Below are 21,334 nucleotides of genomic sequence, written 5' to 3' on the forward strand. Positions count from 1 at the left end.
CCGTCCATCCATCTGTCCATCCGCCTGTCCATCCATCCACGCCTCCCTCCCTCCCTCCCCGACCCCGTGGGCCCTCCAGCGTGTGTGGTGCCATGGCAGGACCCTCGGGCACCCTGGCCAGGTGAGCAGGACCACGGGGGCAGAGTGCACCCACCTTCAGACCCCCCCACGGCCACAGGTGGCCCTGGCCCCTCCACATGGCACCGTCACCTCCCAGAGCTCCATGCAGGGTCCCTGCTGGGCCGGGCTGGGAGGAAACCACCACAGCAGCCACCCCGCTGGAGGAAAGTGGGTGGCGGAGGAGTGTGCAACATCCAAGGGGGACAAAAATAGTACCGGTGACCACATGGGCCGGCTGCAATTTCTTCATCGCTTGGGCGCACGTCACCGGCGTCTCATGACTCTGGACAAGAGAGCGAGACAGGAAAGAAAGCGCCCGGAGAGGTTGCAGGAACCCGGCGGCTTGCAAGCGTGCCGGAGCTGACGCAGAGAAGACACGTCTGGGACATGGGCACGCTCCCGCTTGGTGCCTGGGAAAGTGAGGGCCGGTTTTTGGGGACAGGATGGGAGCAGAGCTACGTTCACCCACCAGCCCGAGCCCCGCCAAGCTGCCCACCCTGGGGGAAAAGGCCCCAAAGAGGTTTCTGCTGCGCTCGCGCTCCCGCCGAGTCTCGCTCGTTGACCAGGTGTGGCTCCTGGGGGCACCCGGGGGCTGGGGGGGCTACCCAAACGGCCGCAGCCCCAGCCCTTAAGGGGGTCACAGCAGCCCCCATGCACCCCAGGAGGGGACAGCACCCACCCTGTGCACCCCACTTTGCCGGGGGTGTGCCGGCAAGGGGAGAGGATGTGGGGACACGGTGACAGCATGGCAGGGGCATCCCCAGGCCAGGGGTCAAGTTCGGCCCTTAGTGCATCAGTTTCCCCCAGACAATGGGATCTGGGCCAGTGTGGGGCAGGGGGAGGGCAGAAATGGGGGAGTGGGACCCGTGCCTCAGTTTCCCTAGGGCCGGTGACTTGCTGGGGGCTGCAGCCTTCGCCCCTTTTTTGACCCAAAATAGGTGGCAGGCAAGCTGGCCACATGCTGGTCACCTTACGGTGGGGACATGGGGAGTGCCACGTTCCCCTGTCACATCCCAGCCGCTCCCATCCCACCCAGTGCCACCAACCCGGGGACCAGCTCTGGGCCACCCCCCCTGGGGCTACGTGGAAATAAAAATAATAGGACTTTTATTGACTTATTAAAAACTATGTGAAAATACAGCTTGGGAGGAGCTGGGGGGGTCACAGTTGTCCCCCCACGATAGGTGACAGCCCAGGCAGGGGCATGGGGCCATCCTGGAGGGGACACAGCTGAACCACAGCCCCCCCCCCACCTTGGAGATTTTGGGACTACCAGGGGGAACCCCAGCTCCGGGGATGCTTTCACCCCCCAGGGGTGCCCCAGAGCATCACAGCCACCCCCCCCCCCCCAAAGGGACCACCCGTGGGGGCACACACAGGGCACAGGGACACGTCCCGCTGGCCCCCAGCTGTCACCCCCAGCACCAGGGTGGCACATCACCGCTCTCTGGCATGTGTCCCCCCCCATGTCCCCTCCTCCAGCAGGTCCCCGGGGACACCCACTCTCCTCCTGACCCCCCCCAACCCTGCACGGGCAGGGCTGGAGGCAGAGGATGGCACAGGGCTGCCCTTCGGCCTCACCCGTGGGGGTGGCACGGCGGGGACCGCTCCCCCCTTCCCACAGGACACTGGCCCACTGCCACGAGGCCACCGGGGTCCCCAAAGCCACCGTGTCCCCACATCCCCAGCAGGCAGGGAGCGATGCTGCACCCCCCGGTTCTGCTCCGTACCGGGGTGGGGGGAGAGCCTTAAAATGAAAAAATAACAAATATGGGGGGGGGGGGGAGAGGAAGGGGGAGCCCACCATGCCACCGCGCTGGGTCACCCGCCGTGGGGACAGCCGGCCGCTATCTGCCGCTCTCCTGGCGCTGCTGCAGCAGCTGGATCACCTCGGCGATGCCCTCCTCGGGGACCTGCCGGTGTGGAGGGGGGGGACACACACAGAGAGGGTGTCAGCCCCTTGGGGACACCCCCCCACCGTGGCGGGTCCCCGGGAAGGGGTAGGGGCTCACCAAAGCGTGATCGAAGTTGAAGGTGCTGATGTAATACGCCGATATGTCGGCGGCGGCCAGCGGCTCGGCGATCTGCGCCACGATGCCGCACTCGTCTGGGGAGCGAAAAGGGGAACCCTGGGGTGAGCGGTGGCCCCGGTGGCACTGCCATGGGGACACACAGGGAGAGCATCACCCCAAAAGCACCCCCCCCCGGGTAAGGGGAGGATGGGGGGTGGTGGCACAGTGGGGGGACACGGCCACCGCAGCCAAACTCACCGAAGCCGAGGGGCTGCCCGCCGATCCGCACCATCCGCCACAGCTCTCCCGTCGAGCTGGTCAGCAGCAGGTCGCTGGGGAACCTGAGAGAGGGGGGGCCTGAATGTAAACCCCGCCGTCCCTGAGCCCCCAGCCCCGGGGACAGACAGACAGATGGTCCCAGGGATGGTACCTACCGCTTCTGGGTTTCGGCATCCATCACGATGGAGATGTAGCCCTCGATGAGGGAGAAGGCGAAGAAGGTGATGGAGTCGAGGTCCTGGCTGCCGGCACCAGCCTCCCTCGGGGGGCTGCAGAACGGGGCGGAGGGGGAAAGAGCCACAGGGAGGGGTCACAACCCCCGAAATTGGGAGGAGAAGGGGTTGGTGGTGGCACTGAGTGTCTTTGAGCATCACGTTGGGATGCCGCAGGGTGAGCCGGCGGTGATGGGGAGAAGGGGACGGGAGCGGGTGCTACCCGCAGGGTCTGCAGCTCGCACAGCCTCTGGGTTGGGGGACAGCAGATGCCAGCTGCGGGCAGGACAGGGATGACACTGGCTTTTGGGGCATTCCCAAAATGCTGCGGTGCCTCCGGAGCAGGAGGGTTCCACCAGAAGGGACCCCATCCTGAGGGACATGGGAGGTCCCAGCCAGGAGCATCCCCTCACCGGGTCACCTCAGGGCTCCCACCTCCCACGGTGGCAGCAGGACCCACGGCACCCACATGGCTGCAGCCCCCCCCAGCACGCTTGGGAGGGCAAAACCAGCTTGCCAAACACAGCCAGAGCTTGAAAAGCCACTGGGAGCGAGGCTGGGGGGGACACGTCACCGCAGTTCGGGTGGCAGCGGGCGAGGGGCCACCACCGTGTCCCCGTCCCCGGGACCCACCTGTGGGAGTAGAAGAGGACGTCGATGAGCATGGTGGCGATGGCGGGCAGCGTGTCGGGGGCCACGGTCAGGACGCAGAAGCGGGTCTGGGGGCTCTGCACGGGGTGCAGCGTGGGGCTGGCGGCTGGCAAGGGGGGAGAGCCACCCGTCAGGAGTGGGGACAGCTTGGGGACAGTACCGCAGTGCCACCCCGTGGCCACCGCAGCCACGGCCCGCCATCCCTCGGGGTGCACAGGGGTGGCCCTGGGGGGTCCCCCCAGGATGCGGGAGCTGGAGCATCTCAGAGGGAAGCGGGTGGTCCCGGGGGACGGGGGACCCGGTATCGCTCACCCGGCTTGGGCTTGAGGAAGCCGTTGCTCACGTCGTCGCAGGTGACAGGGACGCACTCGCCGCTTTCTTCTTTGTAGATGTCAAACTCCCCCGCCAGCGTGTGGATCACCACCGGCAGGTCCCGCTCCCGAACCTGGCCAGGGGTGCAGGATCAGGGCCGGTACCCTGATCAGGATCAGCGGGGTCCCCAACCGGAGCCAACATCCCGGTGGGACCGGGCACCGGTGACCCCGTCATCCCGCGGCACTCACCAGGATGAAGTCGGTCTGGTACGTGGAGAGCATCAACACCGAGACGTGGTGCTCGGCCAGCGGCGCGATGACCGACCTGGCAATCTTGGTGACGCCGGTGGCCTGGCAGCCGGAGGGCTCCCGGCCGTTGGAGACGACGCTGAGCACCAGCCACGTCGAATCCGCCACCTGCATGAACTCGGAGGGCGGCAGCTCTGCAAGGGATAAGGGGAAACTGAGGCACGAGGCTCCCCGGGGCTCAGCACAGCCAAACGGCATCCGATGCCGCACACGCTGCCCGTGCCGCAGAGCTCGCACAGGCTCGGGCACCGCATGTCACGCTGTCCCTCAGGAGATGAGCCGGCCCGGCACAGCCAGGACAGGATCAGCCCCAGTTGTGGGGCTGGAGATGCTGGTCTGGGGGCGCAGACCAGCCCCATCCACAAGCGGAATGAGCCAGACAGGGCTCAGCCACTCCAGGTGCTAAGGCGGCATCTGAATTTGGCCGCAGGGACGAGTGGGGCTGAGGCTACGACCACCCCCGCCCCCCAAGCCAGGGACGCATCTCTCCTCCCCACACCAGCACCCTGCGATGGGTGCAAGGGGGTGTCGAGGTGCACTGCACCCCAAAACTGGCACCGCCAGGGCCCTGGGGGCTGCCTGGGTCATCCCCTGCCCCCCAGGAACCCCCAGCCCAGCATCCAGCACCAGGGATGCTCAGGGAGGGGGGGACACGGGGCACTGGAGGGGGTGAGGGAAGGGCCACCCCGCCGTCCCTGGGGTGCCAGCACCTCATGCCAGCCCAGCGGGGAGGGCTGAGCCCAGGCTGGCGGGGGGCCAGGGCTCCCTCCCAAAACCACTGCTTTTGTTGGCAGGGAGGGCGCGCGCTGGCCGGTTCCTTCCTGCCCCGGGACTCGGTGCGGGGGGGGGACGGGGGTTGTGCTTGTGTCCCCCCCCCGCACCCACCCTTCTACCAAGGGGAGGGGCTGGCGCTGCCCGGGGTGCCCCCAGGATTCATCCAGGCACCCCCCCCCTCCCTGGCACCCCCTTCCCCACCCCACAGTGCTCCCTCCCTGGAAGGGACGGAGCAGGGTGGGCACCCAAGGGGTCTCCAAACTGCTCCCCCCCCCCACCTGGCAAAGGTGGGAGGCAGCACCCATGGGAGACGGCCCCGCGCAAGCACCCAGCCCTCCGGTGGGCACCTGGCATCCCAGCCCAGCTGAGAAGGCAAACTCATCACACCAGTGGCGGAGGGGAGGGTGCCCCAGGGAGGGGTCCGGCACCCACGGAGGGGGGACCCCCATCGTAGGATGGGCTCCGTACCCCGCTCCCGAACGATGGCTCGGGGCAGGGCGGGAGCGGGGCCGGATCCGGGGGCCTCGGCGGGTGTTTCCAGCGCCTGTTCCTGCTCAGGAAGCGCCAGAACGGCCTCGGCTCAGGCCCAGGGCCGAGTTTCAGGGCTGGGGCGGGGGGGACACGACTCACGGGGGACGTGGGGACCTGTCCCAGCGCTCGCCGCTTAATCGCTTTTCAACACCACCCTGGGCGAGGCTGTGAGAGTGCGGGGGGACACGACACCCCGCTGTCCCTCTGCCACCCACCCCGGGGCTTAATCCGGACCCCCAAGGGAGGAGAAGGGGTGCAGCTCTCCTCTGCTAGGGGGTCCCCTCCCTGGCTCCGCAGCGGGGGGGGGACGCTGGCAGCCCCCCCAGCTCCAGGAGGGGTACACACGGCGCAGCGGGGCCACCGGCTCGCAGGACCATTGTTCGGCACTTCCCGCCCTCCCCTCGGGATTGAGGAATATTTGTCCGCAGGCCCCGAAATAAAACAATACATGGGGAACGGCTCTGGTTCTGGGGCGGGGGGGAGAGCCCGAGCAAAGGGCCGGGGAGGGAGGTGGGAGCTGGATCTGGCCGGCGAGCACCCCACGGCCGGAGCGCTGACCCTTGCTCCTTGGGGCACGTCCAAAGTGATAAGCTGCGGTCGGCTCCCGCGGCCTCGGCAGGAAAGTTTGGGCGTGGGAAGCCAGGACAGGATCCGGACCCTCCGGCACAGCCCGTTGGGCCGGTACCCCCGGCAGGACCGGCGGTGAGGCTGATGAATGGCAAGAGTTGGGTCACCGAGGGTGGGGACGTCGCCGAAGGTCACCTCCTGGGGAGGGGGACTGGCCTGGAAGGGCTCAACCCCCCCCCCGGACACCCCAAAACCTGGTCCCTGCTGCCAGGCAGGGCTCACCCTCGCCAACCCCGGGTGGGCGCAGAATCGGCCCCGCTCTGCCGAAGCGCCGGCTGGCCCTGGCTCTTTCCAGGCAAGGGGAAGAGACGAAAGCGGCCAAGGGAACGTGCGGGCAGGGAGCCCCGAGCGCTGCCCACGGGCATCCCGGGAGGTACCAGCCTCCTGCCCGGAGCAGCCGGGCTTTCGGCAGGCACCGGGTTCCCCGCAGACCGTCCCCACCAGGTTCGCGGCCCGATCCCACGAGCCGGCGGAGACGCAGCTCTACCTGGGAGGGGGTTATTAGGGCAAAGGCAGCCACGCCGGGAGAGCCTCGGCCGGGCAAGCTGGTACATCCCCGGCGCAGGCGCCGAGGGGATGGGAGCTCCGCGGCCGGGAGCCCCGGGGATGGGCACGTACCGAGGGAGCCTCGCTACAAGCCGGGACTCGCCCCCCGCGGCCCAGGCCCGGAGCGCTGCTGGGCTCAGCCGGGCTGAGAACGCGCACAGCTCGTGTCTGCAGTGCCAGCCCACCCCGCGAAGGGCCGTGGAAGCCACCGCGCGCTACCTTTGAAGCCTTCCTCGTCCAGCATGATGGTGTAGTCCTCGGGGGTCTCCGTCAGGCTGAAGAACTTGCACCTGAAGACCAAAAAAAAACCAAACAAACCCCAAACGCGGCGCTGCCGACCCCCAAAACCACCGCCTCCCCCGGGGGATGAAGCTGGAGCGGTAGGGGGTACCGGAGGAGGAGGATGGGGAGGAAGGCCGGTACCTGCAGCGCTGGGGCAGAAAGAGCAGCTTGAGCAGCGGGTGGGTGTAGAGCCAGAGCCCGCGGCGGGCCAGGCTCAGCACCCGCACCCGGTGCTCCAGGATGTGCAGGTCCATGGCGGCCGCGCCGCATCGGACCCCGCCGCCGCCGCCGCTATAAAGCCCGGCCCCGGCCCCGCCCCGGCCCCGCCCCGGCCCCGCCCCACGCCGCGGGAGGGGCAACGGCCCGCCCCGCCTCCCGGTGCCCGGTGGGGCTCGGGGCTCGGCCCCGGCACCGCGATCCGGAGCCCCGGGGCGGCCCCGCCGGATTCGACCCCGGTGCCCGGAGCGGCCCCGGTTCCGAGTCCCGGGGTGCTCGTACCGGACCCGACCCGCAGCCCCGGGACCGGCCCCAATTCAGAACCCCCGGGGTGCCCGACCCGGGGTCTCATCCTGCTCAGCACCCACCAGCACCAGTCAGGCTGGGACTGGACCCACTGGGAACACAAATGCCGACACCCACCCCCCCAAATACCTCCTCCACCCCGGCCCCAAATCCACCAGCTCGGGGAGGGATGAACCCCGACAAGCCGGCCCGGCAGTGGGGATTTACCGAAATCTGGGCAGCAGCCCCCCGACCCACCATTTGCAGGGGCAGAGGGGAAACCCAGCACCGCGAACAGGCCCCGTCCTGCAGCCACCCCCCTGGGAAAAGGGAGTTTTGGAGGGAGGAATGGAGGTGTGGGCAGGATTCCTGCCTGCAGGAAGCATGGGGAGGGAGGGAGAGAGGGCCCGGGCGCCGTTTTATGCCTGGAAAACAGCTCTGGGGTCTCAGGGGATAAGTTAGGGGTCTCCTGGCTCTGTTCGGGCACAGGAGGTGTCACACTGGGAGAGGGGGGGCCGGGAAGGGAGCTCACCCCATGGCAGCCATCACTGCCGTCACAAGCTGGGGCAGGTCTCAGCGTCCTCCCATTTACACTTCAAACAGGGGCAGCCGCAGGGCTGGGTGAGACGGCAAGGCTGGGTCAGGGCTTGGACACCCTGGGTGGCTCTGCCAGGGTGGTGACAGAGAGGGGACACCAGCGGGACCCCCCCCCCCCCAAAACCACAGCACCCAGGGAGATGGGGTCCTGGCCCAGGTGCCTCCCCAGGAGTAGCCTGTGGCGACGGGAAGACAGGGTAGGAGCCTCAGGCGCTGCGCCTTTACACAATCCTGCTTTATTTACCCCTTTGTACAAAACCATTTTTCCCCGCTTTATTTTACAAAGCCGCCCCTGGCCCTCAGGGAGGGCTGGGGGGGGTGGGAGAGAGGGGACCCCGCAACCAGGGAGCACCCGGCCGCTCACCCGCCCCATCTCACCTCTGCCGGGGCCTCGGGGTGGGTGGCAGTGGTGGGGAGGGGGCAGGGTGAATGCTCCCCCCTCCCCGAGCCACGGGGAGCCCGGGGACGGGCTGTGGGGGGGGCTTTAGCCTCATGGTTGTGGTCTGGCATCAAATCCTGCCGCCTCCGGCACATCCCGCTTGCGGTTCCCAACCTCGGTCCCTGTCCTGCCACGGTTACTGCCACGGAAGAATAATAAATAGGCTCAGTGAGTAGGTAAATTCAGTACTACATATAGGGCTACAGTTTGATATATCCTCACTAGATAAAGAGGAGCGGGGGGAAAAGGGTCCCCCCGACTCCTCGCGTACCCCCAGTCCCCCCGCGCCAGGCGCGAGTGCTCGGGAACTGGGTCTGGGTCTGCCTGGCCGGTGCAGGGCAGGCAGAAGAGTGGGGGCTATGGGAGGGACCCTGGGGGGGTGGTGACGGGTCGAGGGGCTCTGGGACAGGGACAAGGGGCCGAGGGGCAGCTCGGCCCCCCCCCAGCCGCGGGGAGGGAGCTCAGGTGGCTCAGCCACCCCCTGCCAGGGCTCCCACCGCTCGTGGTGCCAGCACCCCGCCGGGGTGGGCGCCCGGCGCAGACTGAAGGCGGACCCTTTGGTCACCGCACCTGGCCAAGCTCCCACAGATGCCCCCCCCCGGCTTTGAGCCCACCCTGAGCGGGCATCCCTGCACACAGGGACCACGGTGTCCCTGCGGAGCCACGCCGGCCAGCCTGTCCCCATCCCGCCAGCCCAGAGCCCCCAAAGCTGGGTGCTACAGGTCCCCGCGCGCCCCCACCCCCCCCCCCAAAATCAATGTCCTTGAGCCCGGGTCCGTGCGCAGCCCAGCTGAGCCCGGCTGCCCGGGGTACGGACCCAGCGCCGTGCCAGCCCTACAAGTACGTGTCCTCACTCTCCCGGGAGCTCAGGCTCTCCTTGGACTGGTGGTGGGGGGAGACCTGGGGGTGCAGCAGCTCCCGGGTTGAGCCGGGTGCCCCATTGCCCTCGGCCCCGGGGCCGTTGGCGGGGCTGGCCGGACCCTTTTCTCGGTTCTTCTCCTTGCTCTTGCGGGCTTTGGGCACGGGGGCGGGCCCGGGGGGGACGATGATGGAGGGGACGGGCTCCAGCGCCTTGTGGGTGGGGGGCTCAGCCTCGCTGATGGCCTTGGCGCCGTGCAGGCGCGGGGGGGACTTGCACTGCAGCTCCCCGTGCGTCTCCCGCCACTTCTTCAGCTGGATCAGGTGCTCCCGCTCGATCTGACGCTCCGTCACCGGTAGCTCGATGACCTGCCGGGGACAGACTCACGCCATCGGCATCTCCCCTCGACGGTGACGGTGCTGCCGGCGGCCGGCTCGGCACCCCGGCCACAGGGGCAGGGTCTGGGATTCCCCCCCCCGGGGCAGAGGCAACCCCAAATCCAAGCCTTTTGGGGACTTGCCCCCACGCTACGCCAGCTCTGCCCACCCAAGGGCAGCCCAGTCCAGCAGCGTGGCCACCCAGACCGTCCCCCAACACCTCACCTCCTGCACCAGGAAGGTCTCCTGCATGATCTTGGGGCTGAGGGCCCTCAGCCTCTCCATGGTCTCGTACTGGCCCTGGCAGGACTTGAGCTTGTCCGAGGAGCCCAGGGTGTGTTTGAGCAGAACGAGGCCCACGCGGAAGATGATCTTCACACCTGCAAGGGGAAGAAGTGAGGCGGCGAGTGCCTGGCAGGACAGGGAGACGCTGCCACTATGTCCCCTCAGATGCCGCAGGGCACCAGCTCCCGGTCCCGCTAGGAGCGAGGATAGGCAAGAGGGTGGATTTGGGATGCACGTGCCCCCTAACCCCCAGGAAACCAGCCCAGTCTCCACCCCAGGCATGTGGCTGCCCCAAACTTGCCATACAACTGGTCCCATGTGCCAGGCATAGGCAAGCAGCCACAGCAGTGCTCCTGCTGCAGCCCCGAGCATCATCCGTGTGCTGCAGGGGCTGCAGCCGGTCACTCCAGGAGGAGGAAGAGGATGGTGGGGAGCTTCTACCTTCACAGAAGAACATGTCCCAGACGCGCAGGACAGAGCTCCAGGGCAGCGTGCGGGAGAAGGCGCACATGAACCACTCCGTCATGTAGAGGATGGGATCGATCTTCTGCTTGCTCAGGTGCTTGTAGGCCACAGGCGAGACCTTGTGCAGCAGCGAGAAGAGGATCTGCCCGTCCAGCTGAATGGCCTCCTGCAGGGACAGCGTTGAGAGCCCCGCTGAGCACCTTAACCCCAGCCCACCCACCCCAGAGGAGGAGCAGCCCACCCTCCAGACCTGGCTATAGAAGCAGGGCTATGCCCCACGGATGCCAGCAGCTAAGCTACGCCGAGCCCCCGTCCCTGACCGTGGGATGCTCCTGGGGGCTGTGGCACAACACAGAGACCGTGGGAGCACCCAGGATCTCTCCAAGCTCCCTTCTTTCTCCCGGGTGAGGAGCTGGGGGAGCTTTCGACCTGGAGACATCACAGGTGCCTGCCACCGCGGACCCTTCACTCACCAGCTTCTCGCTGTAGTAGCCGGGGAGGTACTTCTCACAGATCTGCACCAGGCACCAGAACGCTTGCTGCAAGCCAAGGGACAGCAGGTAAGCACCCAGGTGAGCCTGGGGGACATCGCCGCAGCCCCCACCCTGCTCCCAGGGACCACGGGAGCGGGCAGGAGGAGAAGGCAGAGTGTACCTGGAGCGAAGGACACCTCCCTGCAACCAGCTGAGCTTTGGGGTAAACGGGTGCTGTAAGCCCAGCACCCTGCCCGCCAGCACCAGCCCGAAGAGACCCACACCCTCCCACTGGTCCCAGCTCTCCGGCCACTGGGTCTCCCTGTCCTCCCGGCCGCACGCTCGTACCTCGGCCGGCATGTGCATGAGCAGGACAGCGGCGATGGGGGCCTGAGCTTGGCAGTAGCCCTCCTCTGGGCGGTACAGCGTGTATGCCTTCAGCACCCGAAACAGGTCCTGCTGCCTGCGGAGACACCCCGGGGAGGGAGAGGTGGACAGAGGGCACGGGCACGGCCCAGCAGCCTCCCCCGCGGACCCCAGTGGGGCAAATCAGCACTGGGCATCGCACGGTGATCCGGCACGGCAGGCCGGCTGCTGGCTGCCGCTCTTCCCCAATGAGCCTGGGTCAGTCCCTGGCTGGGATCCCTCTTCCCAAACCCAGGGCTATGGGACACAATAACCACGGTTCTGCTCTGGAAAGCCAGATCCAAGAGGTGAGACAGGGAGACGACCATCTCCCAGGGATGCTGGCTCAGGGCGAGCTGTGGTCGTGCAGGGACCCAGCTGCAAGCACAGCGGCACAGACGCTCCCCAACACACGGGGAACAGCATTTTGCTGGTGAAACAGAGGCCACAGCCGGCCGCCTCCTCCCTCCTGCCACGGCAATTCCCACCCTGCCGGGTGTCAGAGCTGATGCCGAGGGCTGCGACCCATGCAGCGAGCTCCTGGGAAACCATCCTGTTTTCAGCCCATGCTTGGATGCCTTGTGAGCTGGGGGGTGTAAGGACTGCAGGAGACAAGCGTGGCTCCGTGAGCTGGGATACAGTGCTGGTCCAGCCCGGTGGCTGCCAAGGACCGGACACGCAGTAGCTCCACTTACCCATGGCCTCCACGTGAGACGAACATCTCGTGGAAGGGGAACTGCCGATGGAGATCCCGCTCAATCACATCCAGCCACTTCGGGTCCCCCGGGAGGAGATCGAGTTCCTGGGGAGGAGAGGGTTGGGGTGAGCAATAACCCACACCGGCACGGTGCCAGCCCCACTCTGGCACGCGAGGCCTGTGGCAAGCCCAAATTTGCTGGCAGAGCAGCCACGGGACTGGACCTGACTCTGCCCCAAACGTGAGCCCCACCACACCGTGGGTCAGCCCACACTGTTTGGGATGCTAGCCCCCTCGACCACCGCCACAGCAGGAACAAGCAGCATCTGGGACCCCAACAGACACCCCAGCCCTGGAGGCAGCAAGAGCCATCCCAACACTGTCCCCCTCCGCCAGCACCCCCCTCCCTGGCAGCGCAGGAAGGTCCCCGGCGGCACTCACGTCAAACTTGCCGATGTTCTGCTCCAACTTCACCTTGCTCCCAGAGAGGTACTGCCAGGCACGGCCCCGCAGCGAGGGTGGGATCCCCTTCTGGCACCGCAGCCGGATCTGCGGGGAGACACAGAGCCGTCACGGGGAAAAATCACGGAGCAGCGGGGAGCAAAGAAGCCCCTGGGACAAGATGGGAGCCAGGCCCAGCACTGCGGTTGCAGGCTGGTGCCCCGCTGCCTCCCTGTACAAAAGGATGCGCCCCTGCATCCCTGGGGACAGGGTGCCCAGCCGCACGTCCCATGACGGCGCCTGGCATCGCACAGACCTACGGGACGGCGTGGGGACCCGCAGCCAAAGACCCTGCTCACCCCCTTCTCCCCAGCACTGCACTTAACACGCCAGCTCGGATGGCAGCCAGAGCTGCACCAGCACGAGGGAGCTGCGGATGGCTGCCAGGAGCCCAGCGGAGGCTTTGTGGCTTGCAAACAGCTCCAAACAAGCCCGGCTCTGCCTCAAAGCAGGATCCTGCTGGGAGTTGGAGAAGCAAACACTGGAGCCAAGGTGGGGAGCGGGTAGCTCCCTCCCCACCCTGGCATGGCCCATGGGAAGCACTGGGGATAGAGGGGAGCGCTCTCCGGCCCCCGGTCCAGACCTCCTGCTCACTCACGAGGCCACAGAGAGCAGGGAGGTGCACCCTGCCGAGCGTCTCAGCCTTTTCGGCCGCTCACCCCGGGCAGACGGGCAGACCTGGCCCCAGCTCCACGCATGGCCGGCTCCCGAGGCCCCCCCAGGGCCGGCTCCGTGCCCACAGTCAGCCCCTGGTTTCCTTGGCACAGGGCACCAGCCAGGACCAAAGTCCAGATGAGGCAGCACCGGTACCTACCCCATGTCACGGAGCCGAGCCGGCTTAACCCTGCCGCTGCCAGCGCCCCAGCAGGGACCAAAACCAGAGACCCCCATGTGTCCCACTCCAACTCCCCAGGAAGGAGCAGCACCATCTCCCCACCATCCTCGGCCAGGGTGTGCAGAAAGGTGGGGTCTACGAGACCGGTGCTTTCAGCACAGTTACCCTGCATAAAGCCCTACAAAAACCCAGCACGACCTCCACACCTCATATCCCCCCTTGGGTGGCACACGCCAAGTGCCAGAGACGTGCCAGGGCTCTGGCTGACAGCTCCCAAAGCCTCCCTGGTCCTCTCCTGCCTGCCCAGAGCTCCTTTTCCCCGTTTGCCGGCATAACTCGAGCAGGCAGTTGTGCTTCCAAGCAGCCCAGCCCAGCGTGGTGGTAACGCCACGTCCCGGGAGGGTTTGCTGCTCCCTCGCCACAACGCTGCTTGTTTTACCCGGGCATGTCCCCGTCCCCAAGGGGCCTTTGTGCTCGCAGGAAACACGGCGGGCGATGCCCAGGGCGGCTGTGGGCAGCAATGCCGCTGCTGACAGCTCCTTTTTTGAGCCGGCTCCCCTTCCTGCTGGCTAAGCTACCAGGAAGGAAGCCGCCTTGCTGGGTTTCAATTCGGCAGCTCCTCCAGCTGGCCAGGCTCAGCGCAGCTGGGGCCAAGCAGCTCAGCACCTCATCCCCTTGGCTCCGCGCAGGCTCCTGCCATAGCCTCCGTGCTGGGGGGGTACCCGGTCCCTTGGGATCCCCACCGTGCCTTTCTGGGGATGAGGAGCGCGTCCGGGCTGAGGAATGCTGAAAGCAAAGAGCAGTCAGAGCGCTGCCCGCCCCCGGAGAGACGTGGGAGCTGCCCACGCGTCTGCCCTCCTTCAGTCTGGCTAGAAAAAGGGCAAGGACCGGCACGCGGTGCTGGCACGGCTCAGCACCATGAAGGACGTGGGGTCGTGGCTCCGCTGGGATCCGGGCCAGGCGGGCGAGGGAGGGAGTGTTTTGGGATCCCGGAGCGGTGCAGGTGTGAGCGAGCCCAGCAGGAGCTGGCCCGAGAGCTCCCTGGGCTGTCAGCCAGCCCCGGTGAGGCAGCCAGAAAAGCACCGGGGTTTTTCGGAGGCACAGGGAGCTCCTCCGAAGCAGCAGGGCCTGAGCCACACAGCATGGCCCCGTACCAAAGCAGCCAGGCTCCTGCCAGAGCAGGGACGGTCGACGGCATCCAAGGCCAGGCCTGGCACCCTTCCCCGAGCAGCCCCAGGGCTCCAGGCACGGAGCAGCTCTCCAGAGCAGACCTCAGAGGTTCCAGGCATGGATTTTTGCTGCAGGACAGACTATACAGCACATCAGCCCCACAGAGACCCCCAGGAGCTCAGCCCAAGCATGAGGGAGCTCCTCTGCCAGACATACGGCTGCCGGAGCGTTCACCCGAGCCCGGAGGCCACGCTGCGGCACAGCCAGAGAGCAGTGGAAACCGTCCGCAGAACAAAGCGCCCGCCTGCCACGTCCTGAAAAGCTCTCCCAAATCCTTTGCGAGCAGCCAAGAAACAGATGAGGGATTCCTGCGTCGTTCAGCAGGCACCGAGTGGGGACGGCGCTCTGGGAGCACGGCACACGGAGCGGTGCCAGGAGGCTCTGCCAGCAAGGAGGAGGAGGAGAAGGAGGCAGCCCTTCGGCCACTCTCAGGCACCGCTGGCCTGTGCCAGCAGCCTCACCGCTTCCAGCGGACACACAGCAGCAAGCTGGGACTTGCTGCATCCCATCCCTGCCTCGTTCACAGGCTCAGGAGGTCAGGGAGCACCAACGGACCAAGCCACACAGTCACCCAGCACGCACTACCACGGGTCTCCTGGGGACCCCGGCTTTCAGACCAGCGTCACGCACATCAGGCTCAAACATTTCCTACCCGGAGCTTTTTTTGGTCTACAAGATGCTCAGAACAGAAGTTTCCATGACCGAACAATTCCCATAGCTGCCTGCAGGCAGCCAAAGAAGCCCTAGGAAGGCTCCAGCCCAGCAGGGAGCAGACGGGGGCAGGAGCGGGCTGGCTCGGGGACGGCACGCTCAGCCCCCCCCCACAAGCTTCAGCTTCCCTCCCGCCACGAGAAGCAGCGTCACGGGGAGGGAACGGCCCGTTCAAGCCAACAGCATCATCCAAAGGCAACGCGTCTATCTGTGGGGACCGGTGACATGTGGGCTCCCCCAAAGCCTCAAGGGGACAGCGCTGCACCCGGCCGTCCCTCCCTGCCACCTCCTCTCACCTGCACAGCTGTCCCGGGGCAGCCCCAGGGGACAAAGCCAAAGTCACGTACCTTCTTGTGTTTTTTGGCCATCCACTTGTCCCAGTTGTTGAGCATATCCAGCCACTTGGATTCCCGCTGCCGTAGCACCTCCAAGGGCACCTCCTCCAGCCTGCGGGATGGGGGGGAAGAGACCGGTCAGCATGGTGCCAAGCCCTCCCTGCAGCACAGAGACCCCCCCCGCATCCTCTCCAGCACCCTGGGTGCCCCTCACGGCCGGCTGGCTGCCCCCCCTCTGTGGTCCCGCAGGTGCAGAACCCGTCCGGGACACGCTCGAGAGCACCAGCGTTTCGGCAGCTGCTTGGTGCTGCCGGAAGCGCTCACCACCCGTGAAATCACCGCGCCGGCGCAGCCCCGATACCCCAGCAATTCAAAAAAAAAAACCTGAAATCTCTCGGGAGCAGCCTGCGCTGCACCCACCACGTGCCTGAGCATCTCTGGGGACCCGTGCCCAGAAAGAAGGGCACGCCAGGAAAGCGAGGAAACCTGGGGAGCGCAGCCAGAGCCATTAGCTGAGCAAGGTCCGATTCCCCCCACCCTGCGGGGGCTGGCTGCAGACGGAGAAAGCCGGGGCCATAAGCATCATGTCATCTGCGCAGCCCCAGTCATGCTCGCGCCCCAAAAGCCTGGCGCTGCTCCAGGCCCGGCATCGAGCCCGGCCGAGGGTCCCCCAGGAGGGAGGGGAGTGTTTTCCAGCAACGGCTCAGCCTAGCCAGGGAATCCGATTTAACCCTGCCGAGGCAGGCAGGGATGCTGCTGCGACACCAAAGCCGGCGAGGGGGAAACCGGCACCCTCTGCCTTTCATCGGTAAGGGGATGGGGTGACAGACAGCTTGGCCAGGCCCTAGGCATGGGACATCCCAGGGAGAAGAGAAGTTCCTTCAGGCTGTCAGTGAAGAAGGGCCAACTTCACCAGACTCGGATGTCTTCCTGGGCTCGGCTCCACACTACCCCACGGCCACACCAATCCCAGGAGCGGCCAGTTCCTTTCTGCGGACCCGAGGACGGCGGCCTGGGCGCCGAGCATCCTCCAGGGAGGTGCAGAGCACCCAGCCCCGCTACAGGACACACAGACCCTGCCTCCTCCCAGACTTCTCCATGTCAGGAGCCGGAAAGCTGCTCCACGGAGAGCCCAGGGCCGCATCCAGCTGGCAGCTCTGCCCCGCTCCCTGCCCAGCCCTTCCCTGCCGGGTCCCACCCACGGCAGCGGGTCAGACGGGGCCGAGCGCGATTGTTTCGGAGAGCAAACCTGCTCCGAAGGGATCCGCTTTGCTCGGTGCGGCCAACCCACCCTTCCCAGCACGGGCTGGGCACGGCCAGCAGCTCCGCGGCCAGCAGCACAGCCCGGCACGGGGATGGAGAGTGCGCTGGCCCCGAGCCGGGTAGCCTGGGCTGCCGGAGGAGCTGGGGCTCTCCAAGGCGTGGGAAGCTCGGGAGCACTGGATGCTGGATACAGGAGCTGGCCATGGGCCTGCTGGAACCCAGCCAGCCCAGACTGGAAGCTGTTACCAGCTGATGGCTGCTTGGCAGCGGGCACGGAGCGAGGACCGGAGGCATTTCAGATGGCTGAAGCGGGGAGGGAGGATGAGGTGGGGGCACCCCAGGCCGGGAGGTGGTGAGATGCCCTACGGAGGGAAGGCACTCCTCCGCACCCACACTGTGGGCAACAGACCCACAGCTCGGCCCTTCCCAGTGCCCCCAGACCCGCCGTGGGTGCTGCGACACCCTGCTTGCCTTCCCTGTGTTTCCCCAAAACCCTTCTGGCTAGAGGGACCCCAGTTCTGCCAGCCACGGATGGAGGCCACGCACTTCTGTTTATCCACTCTTGGACAGACGGGGAGCGGATAAAAGCGGATAAAAGCGGTGAAGGAGGGCAGGATTGTGCCCCAGTGCATCTGTGGGGCACGGGAGGAAGGCTCAGTCCCCAATGAGCGCAGCCACCACGCTGTCAGCACCCCCAGGAGCAGCCACTCGCCTCCAGCACCAGGAGCTCCAGCCCCGGGTGGGGGGGGAGCCGCTGAACCCCAGGGACAAGGACAACAGATGGGACATCCAAAGTGTCCCCAAAACGCTGCACGTGGCCGGGATGGGGCGCAACACCCCAGGCAGGAGAGATCGCCCCGCTCCTACAGCGCGGAGCCGCAGGGATGGGGTTTATCCCCCGGAGCGATGTGCCTGGCCCAGCGCCAGCAGTCAAACCCTCCCGGTGCCTTCTCTCCCCGCAGACCGGCCGAGTAATGCCCATAGGCTTAAGAAGTGTGAACGCTTTGTTCCTCGTAGACGGGGAAACTGAGGCAACGGGGCGCAACCAACACCAGAGCGCGCGAGGCGGGCAAACCACAGGGGATCCCGCTCCAGGTAACGTCCCGGCTGGAGAGGAGCAGGTGGCCCAGGCGTCATCCGCTTCTCCGGGCGTTGCTGCGAAACCACCACGGTCGAGGAAGACAAACGCCAAACACGCTGCCGAACCAGCTCGCCGGCAAACCGGAGCGCATTCCTGGGTGCCGGCACCGCCCCGGGGCTCAGCCGTGGGCTGCTTGGCAGCTAATTTTGGCCGCCCCGCTTCCTCCGAGGGCTTCCTCTGGGAAGGGAGGGCCAGCCAAGCACCTCTTGGCCGCGGCGCTTTTGCCGAGCGGCTACCGACGCCGGTTCCTCTGGCGGGACTCCGAACAACGGGCAGGGCCTCTCTCGTTTGACGGCGGCCAAAAATACGCCGGAATCCGGGGCTGGGAGGAGAAGAGGCCTGGAGGTAACCAGACACTGACCTCGGCGAGGAGGCCTCGGCGCCGCTGGCAGCTCCCGGCGGACGCCGTTTTCCAGCTTTTTCCTCGGCGCAGGAGGAGATGGCGAAGGCGGCGGATAAGCGGGAATGGCTTTTTTGGGGGGAAGGGGGGGTCTCGTTCGCACCCCGCCTGCCGTGGCCTCCGCACGGCCGTATGTCCGCGGCAGCAAAGCCTAGGGGACGGTCGTGGGGAGGGCTGTCCCGGGAGGATTTAATCACCTCGTAGAACCGCTGCCCTGCAAACGGGGAGGGGGTCTCGGGACCCCCCCCAAACCGGGGCACAGCCCAGCCCCGGGGCCGCCCCACGCTGCGGTTCTTCCGGGGAAGCGAGTGGGGCCAGGCTGCCCGCGGGGCGCCGGGGACCGGCCCCGAAGGGCCAGAGCCGGGGGCGGCGGAGGACAATCCTTCCCCCCCACCCCTCCCCGGGGCGAGAAGAACGGCTACCGGCCCCGCCGCCCCCAGGCCCCGCGGCCCGGCCCGGCCCGGCCCTGCGGGGGCTTGAGGGGCCGGTGGCGGCCTCAGCCGGGCCCAGGGCGGCTCCCCCCGGGGTCCTCGAGCCCCGAGACGCGGCCCCCCCCCCGCCTCCTCCCCGGTCCCACTCACGGCCCCTCGGCGCTGCGGCTGCCCACGATGAAGCCGAACTTGTCGACGCGCCGTTCCTCGGGGCCGCCGCCGTTGACCTCGGAGTCGGATCCGAGGGAGCTGAGCTCGTCGCCGCCCTGCTCGGCCAGGCTCTCCCGGGTCCCGGCCAGGCTGTGGTGGCGGCCGCCGGGCGAGCCGGGCCCGCCGCCCCCGCGGCTCTTGGCCATGGCGGCGCGGCTCAGCGGCGGCGCGGCCGCTCCTCCATGCCGCGGCCACGGCGGCGGCCACGCCCCCCGCCCCCGCCGAGCCACGCCTCCGCGCGGCGGCGCCATTGGGCGGCGGCGGGCCTCCCGCCAACCGGCCGCCGGGATTGGCGACCGGGACGGCCCGCCTCGGGAGGGGATTGGTCGAGCGGCCGGGAAGGAGCTGTCCGTCGGGGCTCGTCTCCGCCCCGCCTCCGGCGATGGCAGGGAGGGGGCGGGGCTACGTGAAGCCGAGGGGCGGGGCCAGGAGCGGCGGCGGGGCAGCGCTGGGGCGGGGGCCGGGAGCGGGTCCGTGCTGGGACCGGGCTGAGCCGCACCAGCACGGCACCGGGACCGCACTGGGATGGCGCTGGGACTCCAGGGGGGACTGGATACGTGCACACCGGGACTGCGGGAGGGTACTGGGACAGGGCACCGGGAGGACCCGTTTCCCCCGAGGGATGACCGCGCTCCACTCAAGGCACGCTCGTTATTCCCACTGAAGCCAAAGGCACGCACCTTATTCCCTTTATAAGCACACCGCATCCCAAACCTGCCCCAGCCCGACCACTGCTGCTCCACGCCGAGGTTCGCCATCCACCACCAGCCTGGGCACGTGCAGCCCTGACGGGTGAAACCGGCCCGGCTCCCTGAAAAATAAAGCAAAAAAGGATCGATAAAGCAAACTGGGTGACCGCGCAGGGTCTGGGATCTGTTGGGAGCTGCTGTGGGTGAAGCCTTCCAGGGAGGGAAGGCAGCGAGCACCATCCCACTGCCCGAGGCTTCGCACAGCCCTGAGCCCCGCGCTCCATTTTCTCCCTTGAACAGCGAGGAAGCAGGGTCTTATTAAGAGCCAAGACCCTCTCTCAAAGCGGGTAATGCGACCAAGGGAACGAAGCTCATTAAAGTCAGCAATAACTCAACCTACTTCCAGATTTTTCTGGCAGCCTGAGCCCCGCGGGTCCTCCCCACTGAAGTGGAAGGCTCCGATAACAGTTGCTTTGTACTAGATATACACATGCACAGTCTGTTACAACATTTATCAGTAATATTTAGATAGAAAGGGGCTGGCAAGGCTCCACGCAAGCTATTTCTAGCGGGAAGTTTTCCTGCCGGAGCGCCGGGCCGGGAGCTCAGCCCTGCCAGGCTGGTAAAAGGAGCTTGGCTGAAAATGTCACCCAAGCACCAGCGCAGCGTTCAGCCAGAGACATCGAGGAAACACACGTCGGATCGGGGAGTTCCTGGGACACCAAGCGTCGTGGCAGTTCACGCCACCAAGCACAGCTGGAGAAGAAAAGGATGACTTTCAGCACAGTCCCATCACGTTTGGGCCCCGCGCCGGATGTAAAAACATGACTTCTCCATTTCAGAGCTTTCTTAGCAGGCTTTTTTTTTTTTTTTTCATCAACTCTGGGAAACACCACTTGCTGCCCGGTTTTGTTTTCTCCAAGATTGTACCTATTGCCTCGTTCTTCAAAGCAAAAGGAAAGTCATTAGCGCACCTTCCTGCAGGGTGGGAGCACCCGTCCATCCACCATACATCCAAACACACCTTGCCCACACCCACCAAGCAGCTCCGAATTCGGCATCCTACAGCAGGGATGGGAGCAGGCTGCCTGTGTGTGTCTGGCCGGCATCTGTCAGAGACGGCAGCTGGCCACCGCAGGTGGGGGACCAGCGGCCACCTGGGCTGGGCCAGTGCCAGGCTCCTTCCCTACAGCAACACGGCTTCCTCCCGCCCTCTGAGGGGCACAAGGGAGGCGGGGAGGATGCTGGCTCTTCCCTCCTGCTTCATCTCTCCCCTAAGCGCAGAATAAGGTAAACAGGATGTTCCTGTAATGCCTGAACACCACTAAAAAAAAAAAATTAAAAATCCACGGCTTTGGATTATCCCAAAAGAACAGAGATACCCAAATCACAGACAACCGCCTCTTCCTTGGCACCCAATTCTCTGTCGATTAACTTTGCTCTGTGTTGTTTCTGTCAAACTGCAACACAGCTCTGACTGAAGGTACAGGAATAATGTTTTCTGGATCTGTATGCTTTCCAGAACCAAGAGATGCCAGCTGCATGATATAAAGTGTAAAACACGTTTTCCAATGAAATTCTCACCAAGTTCAAAGTAGTCTTTCTGCCCCCATACGCAGACGTAAGTATTCATATATACATGCTTCACGTTCAGGAATAACTGTGTAGCGCTAGGGAAATTTTAACAAAACCCTTTTCTTGCAGCCTTTCCTAGAAAATAAAAGTATTTCCTTAGTAAACTGCCTAATTACAAAATCCTGATGCATTTCCCTGCAACCCACCCAAGTGCTCTGAAGCCAGGCATACCTCCAACTGAAAAACCTAAAACCCAAG

At 66.1% G+C, this 21,334-nt stretch overlaps 2 protein-coding genes across 4 annotated transcripts; both read right to left on the bottom strand.

The window, feature by feature from the left end:
- Positions 1-301: 301 nt before the first annotated feature.
- Positions 302-6,930, bottom strand: CASTOR1 (cytosolic arginine sensor for mTORC1 subunit 1). 2 transcript variants are annotated; one of them, XM_075039662.1, is made up of 10 exons: positions 6,799-6,930; positions 6,595-6,665; positions 3,838-4,031; positions 3,587-3,719; positions 3,257-3,380; positions 2,567-2,680; positions 2,391-2,473; positions 2,133-2,227; positions 1,925-2,033; positions 302-530 (listed from the first exon to the last, which is right to left on the bottom strand). In XM_075039662.1, the coding sequence occupies exons 1-9, from the start codon at positions 6,909-6,911 to the stop codon at positions 1,968-1,970; spliced, it is 993 nt and encodes a 330-aa protein (XP_074895763.1). In that variant the 5' UTR covers positions 6,912-6,930; the 3' UTR covers positions 302-530; positions 1,925-1,967. The 2 variants fall into 2 exon arrangements, with proteins under 2 accessions (XP_074895763.1, XP_074895761.1); XM_075039660.1 differs by lacking the exon at positions 302-530 and having other exon boundaries at positions 1,208-2,033.
- A 1,041-nt stretch (positions 6,931-7,971) lies between these two features.
- Positions 7,972-21,220, bottom strand: TBC1D10A (TBC1 domain family member 10A). 2 transcript variants are annotated; one of them, XM_075041919.1, is made up of 10 exons: positions 21,086-21,220; positions 19,493-19,623; positions 15,380-15,479; positions 12,197-12,304; positions 11,754-11,860; positions 11,002-11,116; positions 10,654-10,719; positions 10,157-10,346; positions 9,656-9,810; positions 7,972-9,421 (listed from the first exon to the last, which is right to left on the bottom strand). In XM_075041919.1, exons 3-10 carry the CDS (start codon positions 15,422-15,424, stop codon positions 9,029-9,031), a joined length of 1,179 nt encoding a protein of 392 aa, XP_074898020.1. In that variant the 5' UTR covers positions 15,425-15,479; positions 19,493-19,623; positions 21,086-21,220; the 3' UTR covers positions 7,972-9,028. The 2 variants fall into 2 exon arrangements, with proteins under 2 accessions (XP_074898020.1, XP_074898019.1); XM_075041918.1 differs by lacking the exons at positions 19,493-19,623; positions 21,086-21,220 and adding an exon at positions 18,753-19,053.
- Between the last annotated feature and the right edge of the window lie 114 nt (positions 21,221-21,334).

Source organism: Buteo buteo, chromosome 11, assembly GCF_964188355.1.
Source record: "Buteo buteo chromosome 11, bButBut1.hap1.1, whole genome shotgun sequence".
Taxonomy (NCBI): Eukaryota; Metazoa; Chordata; class Aves; order Accipitriformes; family Accipitridae; genus Buteo; species Buteo buteo.

Excerpts from the sequence above, each read along its gene's own strand:
- CASTOR1 (XM_075039662.1), bottom strand. The coding sequence starts at position 6,911 with ATGGACCTGCACATCCTGGAGCACCGGGTGCGGGTGCTGAGCCTGGCC. Across the intron at positions 6,666-6,798 it reads TTTCTGCCCCAGCGCTGCAG|GTGCAAGTTCTTCAGCCTGA; the intron begins GTACCGGCCTTC and ends TTTGGTCTTCAG. Across the intron at positions 2,034-2,132 it reads TCAACTTCGATCACGCTTTG|GTCCCCGAGGAGGGCATCGC; the intron begins GTGAGCCCCTAC and ends CCACACCGGCAG.
- TBC1D10A (XM_075041918.1), bottom strand. The coding sequence starts at position 18,958 with ATGGCCAAGAGCCGCGGGGGCGGCGGGCCCGGCTCGCCCGGCGGCCGC. Across the intron at positions 12,305-15,379 it reads TGGCCAAAAAACACAAGAAG|ATCCGGCTGCGGTGCCAGAA; the intron begins GTACGTGACTTT and ends GTCTCCCCGCAG. Across the intron at positions 11,861-12,196 it reads AGAACATCGGCAAGTTTGAC|GAACTCGATCTCCTCCCGGG; the intron begins GTGAGTGCCGCC and ends TCTCCTCCCCAG.